Below are 13687 nucleotides of genomic sequence, written 5' to 3'. Positions count from 1 at the left end.
GCGTAGAGGACCTGTTGGCAGGAAGGAAAGGTGGTCACCAAGTGATCAAGCCCAGATAGTCATGGCAACAAGGCCGGGAACGTTGAAACTGTTGCAAAGATTGGATTGAAAGGGAACAGATGAAGTTTCATCGTCATCCTTCCAGCAAATGAACCCGATGTCATACGTATGCATATACTACTCACTCCACTTTCCAGTCTCACTGTTGACCACCTCTGGCTCTTCTCCACCCCTGATGATCGCCCATACTACCTCTTCGTCTCCGTCGTTGACCTCTTGATGATCCACTCCGGCGGGGATCAAAGCCCAATCCCCAGTCTTCATCTCGCAACGCTTCTTCCCGCCTTCTGAGAGGATAGCTCCGTGGCCCGATATCGCGTAGATAATGGTATCTTGAGAACCATGGTGATGGATACCAGAGGCAGTATGAGGTTTGGCAGTCATCACTGAGCGTCAGGGGTCATCAAGGGTAAGATGACCTGCCTGAGGAACACATCTGCGAGGACAACTTGACAATGGCGTTCGATCGCGACATGCCGGGAGTCTGGCCGCCAGACATCTGGAGGCTGCTACCGGAAACATGATGCACAGGGCGCATGGTGACCTTGGAAAAAAGTTAAGAGAACAAAGCTACGTTCCTATATATACTGCGACTATTCTAAGAACTAGAGGCGGCCTTGTTTGACGCGGCCGCCGCGTCATTACGGATCCTAACAATGTCTTCTCGATTCAAATGCTGGCGCAAAGTCAGCAGAGCCGATCATGCGAACCCACCTTTGTATCACACAGGCCTCTGAAGATTGAACCAGGTGTATCGAACAAGGCCAACGGCGTGTCAAACTGAACGTCAGTGTCTGCCACAAGGCCAAGCTTCTCACTTCTGCAATGCTTCCGCTGTCCATGACCAGGATTCTATCGTAGTATGCCACAGTCTGCAGTCGATGTGCGATGGAAATGAGCTAAAGCGTGAGCAAGCGTAACGATATACGACTTACGGTAACGGTCGAGAGCTCAGTTTGAATGATACGTTGAATCACAGCATCGGTCTCGGGATCGACCGAGGATGTCGCCTCGTCCAACAAAAGCACTTGAGAGTTTCGGACCAAGGCACGGATGAGAGCCACTGCTTATCAGCAATGGCTATTTGGATCACTTACATAGCTGCCTTTCGCCTGCGCTGAAGTTGCTGCCTTCATTCAGAACCACTGACTCCAGCTTGAACTTGTCCTTGAAACTCTTAGATCCGCCCGAATTGATGTGAATGAGGTTGACAAAGCGGTCCAAAGCCTCGTCGGTGTGCTTGTGTTCGGGATCGATATTGTCCCTAACGGTTCCGGCAAACAGGAAGGCATCCTGAGGGATGATTCCTAAGCGAGATCGGACCTGTTCTCAGTCAGCGCCGCTGTAATCATCCACTCACAGTATCCAGGCCGACCGTTCTAAGATTCACTCCGTCCACTTTGATCTCTCCGCCGCTTAATTCGACGCTCCGGAACAACGCTTGAGCGATACTACTCTTGCCAGCGCCTGTACGGCCAATGATCCCAACCTTTTCTCCCGCCTTGATGGTGAAGCTGAGGTCTTTGAGGACCAAGGGAAGGCCCTCACGGTAGCGGAGTTGGACTTTGTCAAATTCTACGAGACCGTGAAGAGGCCACTCCTCTGGTTTCGGGTCGGTCTCTAGGGACGGGGCAGCCTCGACTTCAAGGTCGTTATAGTACTGGACACGCTCGACGTTGTTCTGAAAAGGTGTCAGAAGAGTACATCTAACCAGACTTGCCATTTCCTGCTCCATCTGAGCGAATAGCGAGACCAATTGAGAGAAGACTGGGAGATCAGCGAGAGTTGTCCAAAAGGTCACCTACCGGATGCAGCTTGTAGAGAGTAGGTCAAGACAACCCCAAACTTGGATGGGCTGACCTGATCTCTGAAGAGGGCTCCAAAGATGGAAATCAAGAGGACCAGCGTGAAACTCATCAGATCCAGGCGCATTCCTAGCCATCTTTGAATGGTGATTGTCACGATGTATGCCTGACATTCGTGATTGATCGAGGCCTGCATCCGTTTGGTGAATGGCAGTTGCTGGGCAAAAGCACGAATGACGGCCATGCCTGCCAATTGCTCGCCAAAGGAACCATAGATTGAACTTCTCAGAATGGAGTCGACTCGCTTGACCTCTCGTGAAGACATGCGGTAGTAAGAGGCGGCAATGTACTGCCCGGTCAGGTCTGTCTTCATCGCGCACTTACATAGAGGAAGCATAATGGAATGAAGGCGAAACCTAACCAGGGGAAGGAATAGATCACGAGTGCAAATGTGCCGACCACGGAGAGTGCGTTACTGTGATTTAGCATCTGAGCGGGACACAAGACCTACGTCAAGAGCTGATTCCACACCTGAGCAAGACGGTCGTCGAGCATTTCGATATCCTTCGAGAGTCGATTGATGATTCGTCCGGTCTATCTTGTTCAGTCAAAGACGACAAATCCACACTCACGGGTGTCCTATCGTGCCAACCCACTGGACTTCTCATGACGGCTTTCCATGCACCGTTGAACAATAGGAAAGAGGCTCGAATACCGGCAAGAATCATGGTGTATGTTGCAAGCCACTGCACGTCAGCATTAGGCACCCTCACTTGACCAACTGTAAAAATGGCAACCGCGAGACCGAGACCTGTACACATCAGACACTTTCCCTCATGAAGGCGACTCACAGGCATAGACTGCCATGTAATCGCCTTGGGCAAAAGAATGGATTTCGTCTCCACTCCAGAACCCGAGGAACAACGAGTTTGCCACGTTTGCTGCCTGAGTGACGCACAGGAACACAGCACAGAGACCGACCCAGCGCCATCCTCCCATCGCAGATCCATACTTGGAGTACACTCGCCAGGAGACTGCACCATACTCTCGCTCCTCATCCAACAACAACTTGCCTCCACCTTCCTTGGGCTTCTCTGTCTTCTCGAGTTCCTTCTCTTCAGCGGCCTCGGTATGTGTGCCCGTAGATCCGAACTCCTCCATCAAAGTGCGGAAGACACCCTCTTGATCACGCAATTCGTCATATCGCCCCTGCTGGATGATGCGTCCCTCGTTGTTGTCGTTTCTGTCCATGACGATGACGAGGTCGGCGAGAGGTAGAACGTCGAGGTGGTGAGTCACGAGGACTCGAGTCTTCTTCGCTAGGGGACCATCGAGGATACACTTGTGTAGCAGATGATGACCAACGTGAGCGTCCACGGCCGACAATGGGTCATCGAGCAGAACGACTTCGCTCTTCACATCATACGCCGCACGCGCGAGGCAAATTCGCTGTCGCTGACCACCTGAGAGAGTGATTCCTCGCTCTCCGATCCTTGTCTGATCACCATCAGCCCACATGCTAATATCTGGAGCCAAGGCGCAGGCCTCGACGACTTCGTCGACCCTGTCCGAATCGACATCTTCGGGTTTCGACGCAAAGGTGATGTTGTCTCGAATGGTGCCAGACTGGACCCAGGCCTGTTGCGGTACATAACTGACGGGTCCTCCGAAAACGACTTCGCCTTGCACTTGCCGCATCTCGTTGATCAGCGCAGAGAGAAGGGAAGTCTTGCCGGTTCCTACTCGTCCGACGATGCACACAAGCGCGCCTGACAATTCAGCACGAGTCACGCCTGCTCGCTCACCTCTGGGGACACGAAGGGAAATGTCTCGCAAGGAGAATGGTGTTCCTTCCTCAGGTTTGGGTTTCTCGGGCTCAGGCGGCGGCAAACCCTTTTGCTTGCGATCTCGGGCTTCTTTTTTCAGCTTTTTAGCATTCTTCTTCTCAGCGCTCGCCCGCGCCCGGTTCCGACCACCAAAGAAACCACCTCCTGTAGTGTTGTTTGATGGTAGGACAGAATCGAATTGGAACGATCCCGTAGCGGTGATAGCGTGCGGGGCATCAGGCTTGATGGTAATCTCTTTTGGCAATTCATCGGCCTGGCGAGTCAGCTGGGCTGCCTTCTCACGCAACCCACCCTCAGTGCCTCTCCGATTCGGCCAACGGCTACAGCTGCATCGGAAACGGCTGTGAACGCCATAGGGAGGAAGGAGATGGGTTGTCTAAGGACGTTGAAGTATTGCAGACCCGAGAACACGACGGCAGCGGTAAGCCTATGCCCTGCAGCGTCAGCGGAGTCCTGGCAGAATTACTCACCGCTCAAGCCATAGGTAACATATGTCACTGGAGGGTCAATCAACGTTTGCACAAGTCACTCACAGACTGCAGCAAGAATTGGGATGAAAGACATCGTCGAAGTCATGGTAGCACGATTGATACCGTTCTTTCTCAATTTCGCGAGCTCTTGACGTCGATATTGCGAGACCTTTTCGCCGAAAAAGTTCTCATAGGCGTACAGCTTGACCGCCCGAATGTTGTTGATGATCTTTCGTCAGCTAATATTCAACTTTCAACTCACTTCACCGAGCAATCTAACACGCTTGTCGACAATTTGCATCTGAGCGTGACGGTATGTGATCATTCGGATAAACATGCGGCCTACGTGTCAGGAAATGATGATGTCTAAATGCGTACCTTGGATGGGCGAAGCGCAAACCAATACAGCCAAACCGACCAGAGCGGAATAACCCAAAGTGTAGATGAGAAGACCCATTCCAATCAGGATTTGCAAGGGCTGGACTGTCAAGTTGACAGTCATGGGAGCGGCGAAGTCGAGGAAAGAGGCATCCGCCGAGACCATGGTGACCAGTCGTCCGTTAGGGAATTCTATACGGGACTTGTTGGAGAAGCGCATAGACTTGCGACCGATCAAGTCAATCAAGGCGGCTCGAGTGGAAAATCCAATGACGGAACCTCGCTGCTGTGACTGGTAGACTGCGACTGATCCTCCAAGCTCCATAACGAAAAGGGCAAAGGCCAGACCAATGCCGTATCCGACAGATTTGGGGCGGGGGAAGCCTGTCGTGTCGCCCCGTTGTTCGGCCTTATGATACGCGTTAGCGATCTCGAGCTGTTCGATCATTTGTCGCGTGATGAGAGGGGCAGTGACTCGAAGAAGGGCTGGTTCACTGTCAGTGGACTCGCATATAAATGCAACTCACATCCGAGAGCATAGAAGAGATTGGCCAGGTACCACTCGAAGCGGACCGTAGTGTAGATTGCCCTGACCAGACTCATGTCGTAGACTATGCCATCCTCTACCGCCATCTTGCCCGCCGCGATCTTTTTGGCCTTGCGGGAACCATACTTCTTGACCAGCTCTGGGTCTGCTGCGGGTTTTGTTTTCGGATCTCCTCCTGTCTTGACTTCTGACTCCTTGGATGCTGGCTCCTGACGTGTGACGCTCGAGGATTCCGAAGGGAGTGTGACGATTTCAGGCAGTTGTCCAGTGGTAGCATCCTTCATTCCTACTCCCGGGGCCATATCAGACAGAATTTCAGCGACAGCTTCTTCTTCCTCGCCTGCACCCCTATCACCCCTATCAGCCAGTTCCACATCGTACGACTTTTCATCATAATCCGTGGTCTTTTCGTTGAGCCTGATGTCGCTGGGGCGGAATTTTGCCAGCCGCCTGGACGGTGGCAGTCGTTGATTATAGTTGGCTTCCAGGATATCGGCTATCTGCGAAAGACGTCAGTCAGAGTGGGGGTATGCCAAAGATGACCTACATTCTGGCATTGAAGCTCCTCGGGGAGTGTCCAGAGGTCTGAAGGCATGAGCGTACGATCGATCGACGTTGACTCACCGTCCGCTTGAATAGGTCTCGAGTAACCGACCTTCATGATAGGCGCAATCCATTGAAACACTGCTTTCGAAAAGATATTTGCGGTATACATGGGCAACACCTGGCCCTCAAACGCAGCCTCTGGGGCCGGTTTGGGATGATAAAAGGGGATCGGCATGATGGCTCAGCGTATCTACTGCCGTCCACGCTGGTCTGTGAGATGCCTATTGCAGCGTACGATGACGGGAACTCGTACGCTCTCAGACCCGAGATAAGGTCAAAATGATGAAAGAATCCTCAGCAGAAGGACATTGTTCCATATTTAGGCATCAGCTTAGGCCAAATCCGATGGGCCGCGTAATAAAATCGGAAACTTCGCCGATGGCCGATGCCACGTGGGCGTCTCTGCGTACGTAACTTTCTCGATACACTCGTCGTGATCTTCTGGTGATTTTCATGTGGCTGCTGCAGCATCATTGACATGAGTGTCAACCAGCAGACACAGAAGAAGAGACGCAACACTGTGAGTGAGTGAGATTAGCGTTCATAGTCTCACATACTGGTAGAGAGCATGTGATCGGTGTCACAAAGCGAGTATCAAGGTGAGTAACAGCGCATGCGCTCCGCACTGATTCACGGCAGTGCTCCCCTGATGTCAGTGGAGATTCGTGCAGCTCATGCGCTGCGTTCGGTTGTCATTGTACATATGATCGACCCCGTAAGCGGCGTGGCGTGAGCTCTGATTGTGACCCAATGCTCACAAACAGCCCCCGCCCAAGATCTCCCACCCTGCGGCACTCTCTCCTGAAAAGGCAAGATGGTCCCATCAACCAGTGGCTAGCCATTCGACCATTGTAGCGCTGTGCCAGGTCTTCCATCATGTCTGCTATCCAATGTGAGACACGAAGGCTCACCACTGCTCATGACTAGCTTTCCGTATTTCCACTGGCCTTCCTTTGCTGCCCTTGTGGATTCTCGCGAGTATGACCATCACCAGTCCTTCTTCACTCTCGTCATGGCTGTTTGCGCAGATGCTTCCGCCCGCGTCCACGACGGCGCACAGATCCCTCCTACTACCCTTCTAAACAAACGAGAGCTGTATCCGCCGTCAGAGCTATTCTACCACACATGCCTCGACTCAATGCAGGACATGACCGACTTTGATTTTCACGTCATGCGAGCGGAAGCCATCTTGGGACTTCTCTGTCTTCAATACAATGATCTCAGAGGGACGTATCGACACATCCACCGGTATCTCGGTATGTCAGCCGAGATCGGGTTTCACAACGAAGCAAGATGGCCGTCTGATTTAGACTGCATTGCGCGAGAGGAGAGGAGGCGCTTGGTGAGCTCAGCCCTATGACCCTCAATTCACGCCCAGTTCTGGCAGCAGTATCAGCTCGACGTCTACTTGGCTGTCACTTTTGGATCTGCCGTTCGCCATCGTGAAGCCCAATTCAATGTCCGTTATCCAACGGAAGTGGTCGACGATGAAGATATCTCAGCAGACGGTGTTGTCGTTCGAACAGATCAGCCGTCATTTCTGCGTGGATGGAACTTTGTGGTCGATCTCTATCGAATCTTGGAGCATGTCAATGACCGTGTCCGAGATCAGAGGCCTTTGGCGCCCACGGATCCTGAGTTTGCGGTCAGCACTTTGTTCGCTAAAGACTCGCACCAAACGCCGAGTACCGGTGATATTTTCGACATGATTCAGCGACTGTACGATGCGCTTCCAAACGCCTTCAAGGAGACGAAGGAGATGATCGGAGATCCTAAAGCGGATAGGTTCGCCTTCCAAGGTGAAAGCCGCAATGATTTCATCGCTGAATCTCAGCTGCAAATATTGTGATCTCAATGACGACTGTCAAGATGGCTCTGGTGGGCTCGGAGGAGCAGAGCGTCCCACAGAGGTGTGCAATCGCTAGCGAGCTCTTGTCATCCCTCTCCACCATTCCAGCATCCTACATTCGGTCGTCATCCACTGCAATGGTAAGGAGCCAGTCTAGACCTGATGCTAAGTCTTAGCTCCATCATTTGGCAGGCGTGGGCCACCTTCTTGGCTCGGTCATTCAGCGCCCCATATCACAGTGGAAGTATTTGCAGGTCAGATCTGTACTGCTGGCCATGGCGGACCTCATCAGTACGCTTGAGTCCGGGTATATCCATCCCAGGGACATCGCGGGGAAAGTGCGCACCCATGTGCAGAGAATTGATCGCTACATGGAAGAGGCGCTCATGGAAACTGGGAAGGTAAGCGGATGACTGATCAAGCTGAACGATTCAGGATCCTCTGTCTCAGCCCCTCTTGTCCATCATCAGACGCTCCCCTGGCCCTGTCAGTGAGACAGCCTTGCCACGTGCTCTCACGCCGGACGAACCGCTGTTCTCATTGCCCAATGACATTTTTGGTGAATGGCCCTTCACCCTTTTCCAAGGAGATGCCTTTGATTTCCTCAGTCTCGATGGGGACTAGTGCATGTGTCCGGGTGAAATGAATACAACGACAGATTCTCTTGCAGCATGATCACTACCACGTGGATCCGATGTGAGAAATTCACTTTGAACGCGTCAACTCTTATTCCGCTCGTACCCCATTCGACCATGTCTATCCACTTCGAGTCTGTAATCCCTGTTCTCCGTATCTTTGATGAGGTCAAAGCCGCGGAGTTCTACCAAGGCTTCCTGGGCTTCAAATGTGATTGGACACATCGTTTCGAGGAAGGATTTCCCTTGTACCAGCAAGTTTCGCGAGATGGACTAGTTCTCCATCTGAGCGAGCATCACGGTGATGGGGGTCCAGCGATCCACGTGCGAGTCATGATGACAGGAGTAGATCATTTCCACAAAGAGGTGTCATCAAAGCAGTACAAGTACTTGCGCCCCGGATGTGACAAAAGCGAGGTCACCGGAATGCTGGAAATGAAAGTGACGGATCCGTTTGGCAATCGTTTGACGTTTTGTCAGCGAGAGGAGGGAAAGCAATGAAAGAGGTGACACGAGTGGGATGATTTCGTCGGTGAGTAACCCATAGCATAATGATCTGACCATCTCACCCATCAAAGCATCGCCTGTTACTGGATGTCGTCTCCAATCTCGCTGCATCTGTTCGTCGTTTGTCTGGCTCTTTTATATAACGGAACGGCTCCCTTCCTCGGGCGTGCAACATCGTACGGCTCGCCTGGACCCGAGAGCCGACTTGCGTATAACGTCTCTAAATTGAACCGTTTGGCGAAGAAGAATACACCCAACAGCCCTGTGACAGAGTAAAAGCGATGAACATCCCTACAGCTCTTGTCGCAGGCGTCCAGGAGATCTATATGGCAAACCGTCCGCTCGTATCGTTACTAGTATTGTGGAGGGGAGGCGCATGCAAACATTCTAGATTGAGGGACCACCGATGTCATCAGGCTCATGTGACGCCCTGACGAATGAAGTGTGACAGACCCTTGAAGTATTGCTACTCAGAGTGCGCAAGGTTCTGTAAGTACACAGAAGGTGTTGCTCCCACTTGGTGAAAGCCCAGCACCAGCACGGTGCGTTCCTCATGCCACAAGGCTCGATCGGCTATCCGGCCCAGAGACAGAGTCAGGCAGGTACCGCAGGACGCCCCTGCTGGATGCCTGTATTCAACGTCTTTCGCCAAGGTAAGAGGAATGAGAGTTTCAAATGCGACTAGCCGAGATAACTGGCGGCGGACAACCAAATGATGCAAGTCTTCAGCGTATTCGTCCCTCGCTGCTCAGTCGTCTCCAGTGATGCATGTCACGGCCGAGTCCCCCGCGGCGACTTGATCCCTGCACAGTAGACAACCATTATAGGTGGATCAGACCCTCACCTGACATGCGTCTCGTTGCTGGATATACGAGATGACCTTTGCCGCCTGCAAAAGCAACGAGTCACTCAGGGTTCTACGACCGCTCAATATTCAGTCAGACCTAGTCCACCGTACTTCAGAACAATGCTCTAGGCAATGCGGGCAATGCCGTGCGTCCCCGCCTCGAAAACTGGGAGGTCTGAGGAATAATCAATCTCGGCTCACCGTGACTGTCACACGTGGTCATCGGGTTTCGGATTAAAGCAACGTGGGGATGATCTTTGCCCCACAAGGGAAGGGAGTCGGGTATCTCCGAGATCACCGCCACATCTACATGGACTCGCAACCTGCATAGAGGAGCAAATGTCACTACATACGTATACAATCACTTTATTCGGTCGCCATACAGCTCCAGTGGGTTTCCCACCTGTAAAGTACGAAGATCTCAGAGCGTACCCGTCTTCGCCTGTCCCTCTGCCACCTTTTCAGGATTGTTGGTCGCCTTGCCAACCATCTTGTCGAGCCCACCAGAGATCTTCTGTCCCATTGTGGGCTCGCCCTTTGCCATCCTGTCCTCTTCGTGGTCTTTGTGAACATGCCCCGCCATGCCGCCAATTGCCGCATCCCGCACAGTACTAGGGCCTGATCAGTATATCTGGGCGAACGCTCTACTCACTGCCCGTGGTGACCTTCGTGACCTACAATGCCTCCAATGACGGCATCACGGCCGGTGCTGAAGAGACATCAGTGTGCCCTCTGTCGTGGATATAGTTGTCTGTCAACACTCACTGTCCATGAACGGGCTGTTGAGACATATTCGAGTCAATGAGGGAAGATGTAGTAATGGGCTGATCACTAGAGTAGGTACTTAGGGAATCATAGTGGAAAAGAACGCGCAAGGACGCTTCATTTATATCCTCGACGAGACCAATTGTTGTGCCACGGCCATTGACGTCAGGTAATAAAATTGTACCTCAAATTTATAAATACGCCTCCACGGAATGGTCTGTTGGTACCTGTGACATTTGAGAGTTGCATGAAAGTTCTGACGTCAAGCAACTGCGCCGAAGTCAGGTCCATGCCTGAGATTCCATGTATCGCACACTGACATTCTCCGCAGGTGAATGCTAGTGACATCATATGCACACTCGTAATGGTCGGTCGGGTCTTAGCTCTTAACTCTCATCAAGAACCAATTTTTGACGTCAAAGGTACCATGGTGTACGCAGCAGCCACGATGTCTGCCTGTATCTGGTCTGCAACCTCGTCTGAGGGACAGCCAGAAACCATGACACCATCGTAGTTTGTGCCGACTTCATTGTCGCTGTTGTCTCCGCGAATTCCGAGGATACTCGCGCGCCGTCTCTGCATAGGCTAATATCCGTCGGGCCGCGTGCCCTGGAAGAAAGTGACAAGAGGGCCTTCTTGAGGATTCTCTCCCCTGATAGCCCATAGCCTCCAAAAGACCGGTGGAAAAGGAATGAGTGATGGTGGAATTGTTTTGATTCTCAGATGCGGGCGTCTTGAAAGCTTCAAGCGTATGGCCAGCAAAAATCCCGGCCTCGAGCTCCGACGAAATTTAGAGCCCACTTCCTGCTCTGTGCGTGGTGCTGATTATAGTCCCAAACCTCAAAGCTTCCGTTGTTCCACCCCCATCGCCTCCATGCTGGTTTCGGCATTGCCGTAATCCTAGCACAGATACCGCCGTAATGGGTGGCCTCTACGACAAAGCACATGCCTTCAGAGTCGTTTCCCATGCAACACCTGGCGTCTTGTCGTTTCGGTAGCCATAAACTTGTTGGTGTATACACCATAGGCTCGGTGCCCATCGAAAAGGACCGGATCGGCTGTAGCGCTTGCAGCACGATCATGACCACCCGGCTCAAGTCCGGATACCTCAGCGCCTGGAAGGAGAGGAATCAAGGGTTGACCATGTCCTGACTGATCATAGATGGTAGTGATGATGGACGCGCTGAGCAGACAGAACACATCTTGCGTATTGACCCTTGCAACCTGACCTAGCCCAGTCCGAGTCACGCCCACCGTTTGATCTTCCGCACTGAGCTTGACTTGACACAATAGACTGTCATAATCACCGTAGAGCGATCATCGTGCTGAGGGTAGCGACGCATGGTGTGCTGTGAGTAGCGTAGAGGTCACAGGGCACAGCCGCAGCGCGAGAGAGGTTAGCACGGCCAAGGCGACCCAGATGGACCAGAGGCTATGGTCATGACCCGGAGTCATATCCTTGATGGATCTTTGTGTCAGGCTGATTCCCTTTCCGAGTGGCTTTTCCGATCGCAGATCTGAATAATCTCCCGTCGGATTTCAATATTCTTGCATGCCCCGTGGGTGTACCATCCGATAATCTTCCCGGGGCTCCCGCGCCGTAGAGGGGATCCCAGCAGGGATTTATGATCATCTGCGCTGTGGCGTTGACACTTTTGGACGGCACCTTGATAATCCCAATCGCAACACTGATCGACTTCTAACAATGGTGCCGCTGATTACCGGGTGCTCCGATCGGATTATGCAATCCAACCTGAAACGCAGCATCAGGTAAACAATAGTCTTCTAAAACTTCATCACCTACTCGAATCTGCTCCATGCAGTCGCCGTCCACCTTGCTCTTGCATACCCATCAATACGTCTTCCGTCCAATGCCCTCGCCTCGGAAACGATCGAAGCAGATTTATGAGAGCTTTTCCATATCATTAGAAGATATTAAGCGAGCGGCTGATTTATGAGGGTATCGGCAATCAGATTCGGGTGGCGCATGGATGATCAAAAATTATTGCGGGTTGATGAAAATAGATCCGGAACAATATGAGACAGTCGGTAGACAGAAGACGATGCTGATACCCGCTCTCCATGTGTCGTCCGAGTAGCTTAGGACTTCTTTTGTGGCCAGTAGATCCATGGCTGGCTCAACATTGATCCACAACATGAGCCTCCGATCGAAGCCTCCGATCCGATCCTACGTCTGGAGAAGTCATTTGAGTGGACGATGCTGGAGTACCTCCGTGGCGGGGACTTTGATCGATGATGGATTTGCTCGCCGTCCGCGAGGCTGATGGGACCACGTTCAGCAATTGGCTCGTCTGGCAGACCTACCAGCACCACTTTCTGGTCACGTCCCTGTGTCGCTGGTGGGAGCTCGCACGAGCGATGTGGAGGGGGTCTCAGGTCGCCGTGTCGGAGGTGTTGCGGCTTGGCGAGAAGATACTGATCAATGCTGAGGATCGCAGCTGAATGCCCTGCCATCGGCGAAATCAGTCGATCTCAGGCACAAAGGCCAAACCCAGACGAAACCATCATTCGCACCGAGGGGCCTATTGTAGAGCTCAATCTGAGCAAGCTGTAAGATGATCGAATCATTCGTTGTCCCCAGGATAGTCGATCTACTGCATATGGGGCTGGGAAATAAGAGCGAACGGGGAAATGATGCATGAGACATGGATTGGCGATTAGCGCTGGTATCACATCGTCCAACGTCATGATTTCGCAACCCATGCAGCTGTATCATTCAGTATATGCTCGTGTCTTTGTCGTCCTGTACAGGTAAAGACCGTCCAGATGACTACCTCTGGTATCACTGGGATGTACCTGATGCGATAGCGAGCGCCGCAAGACAGCGCCTAAGTTACGGATTCAAATCTGTATGAACCCTTTGTGCCCATCAATGCGACAAGCTGTCTATTTGATATGGGGGCCCGGTGGCTTGTACGTTTCCATTGTTTCTTGCTGATTATCGGACACGGAATCAGGCAGCGGAAAGATTCACGATATCAACGGACTGCGAATTAGGCACGGATTTGACCGATCTGATCAGATCACACACTGATCTGGTACATTTTGTTGGAGTACTTCTTGATTTTCTGCCGCCCTGTGAAAACGATACGATTCCGCCACTGCTTGTATTAGGCCCCAAAGTGGTGTCCCTCAAGGAACCCTGAATCACCTGTGCGCCGCTCTACAGGGGAGGGGAGAACTGGAAGAATTGAAAGAGGCGGAGAGAAAACAGGCTAATATAGGATCTGTAGATTTTCAAAAATGAGCATAATTTCTCGAACTGGCTGTGTTCTGCTCGAGACAGGGCGGCAACCTCAAACACATATAGACCCCCTGCTGATGTCCAGGTATCGTCTCTTCTCGATGCA

The 13687-nt window shown here is 52.1% G+C and overlaps 4 protein-coding genes across 4 annotated transcripts; 3 read left to right on the top strand and 1 right to left on the bottom strand.

Moving 5' to 3' along the window:
- Nucleotides 1-715: 715 nt before the first annotated feature.
- On the bottom strand, nt 716-6029 carry BD324DRAFT_630568 (P-loop containing nucleoside triphosphate hydrolase protein). The gene is made up of 21 exons (XM_022016340.1): nt 5732-6029; nt 5655-5692; nt 5088-5607; nt 4561-5046; nt 4445-4524; nt 4246-4411; nt 4183-4209; nt 4004-4146; nt 3671-3965; nt 2717-3634; nt 2648-2676; nt 2498-2611; nt 2377-2459; nt 2250-2340; nt 1866-2214; nt 1781-1827; nt 1421-1741; nt 1158-1383; nt 996-1123; nt 879-959; nt 716-840 (listed from the first exon to the last, which is right to left on the bottom strand). Exons 1-21 carry the CDS (start codon nt 5886-5888, stop codon nt 748-750), a joined length of 4392 nt encoding a protein of 1463 aa, XP_021869703.1. The 5' UTR covers nt 5889-6029; the 3' UTR covers nt 716-747.
- A 162-nt stretch (nt 6030-6191) lies between these two features.
- BD324DRAFT_642810 (fungal-specific transcription factor domain-domain-containing protein) lies at nt 6192-7975 on the top strand (the record flags this gene model as incomplete). The annotated part of the gene is made up of 8 exons (XM_022017507.1): nt 6192-6233; nt 6277-6312; nt 6353-6442; nt 6478-6605; nt 6641-7055; nt 7092-7512; nt 7548-7702; nt 7739-7975. The coding sequence occupies 8 exons, from the start codon at nt 6192-6194 to the stop codon at nt 7973-7975; spliced, it is 1524 nt and encodes a 507-aa protein (XP_021869702.1).
- Nucleotides 7900-8865, top strand: BD324DRAFT_59223 (putative glyoxalase). The gene is made up of 3 exons (XM_022013813.1): nt 7900-7963; nt 7998-8729; nt 8776-8865. The coding sequence occupies exon 2, from the start codon at nt 8234-8236 to the stop codon at nt 8696-8698; it is 465 nt and encodes a 154-aa protein (XP_021869701.1). The 5' UTR covers nt 7900-7963; nt 7998-8233; the 3' UTR covers nt 8699-8729; nt 8776-8865.
- A 963-nt stretch (nt 8866-9828) lies between these two features.
- On the top strand, nt 9829-10466 carry BD324DRAFT_630552 (hypothetical protein). Its single transcript, XM_022016339.1, has one exon. It carries the CDS (start codon nt 9891-9893, stop codon nt 10164-10166), a length of 276 nt encoding a protein of 91 aa, XP_021869700.1. The 5' UTR covers nt 9829-9890; the 3' UTR covers nt 10167-10466.
- The last annotated feature ends 3221 nt before the right edge of the window (nt 10467-13687 follow it).

The sequence above is a fragment of the Kockovaella imperatae genome (genome assembly GCF_002102565.1).
Source record: "Kockovaella imperatae strain NRRL Y-17943 chromosome Unknown BD324scaffold_10, whole genome shotgun sequence".
Lineage (NCBI taxonomy): Eukaryota > Fungi > Basidiomycota > Tremellomycetes > Tremellales > Cuniculitremaceae > Kockovaella > Kockovaella imperatae.
Note: the sequence above shows the minus strand (reverse complement) of the source record. Positions and strands in the feature narration are given on the sequence as shown.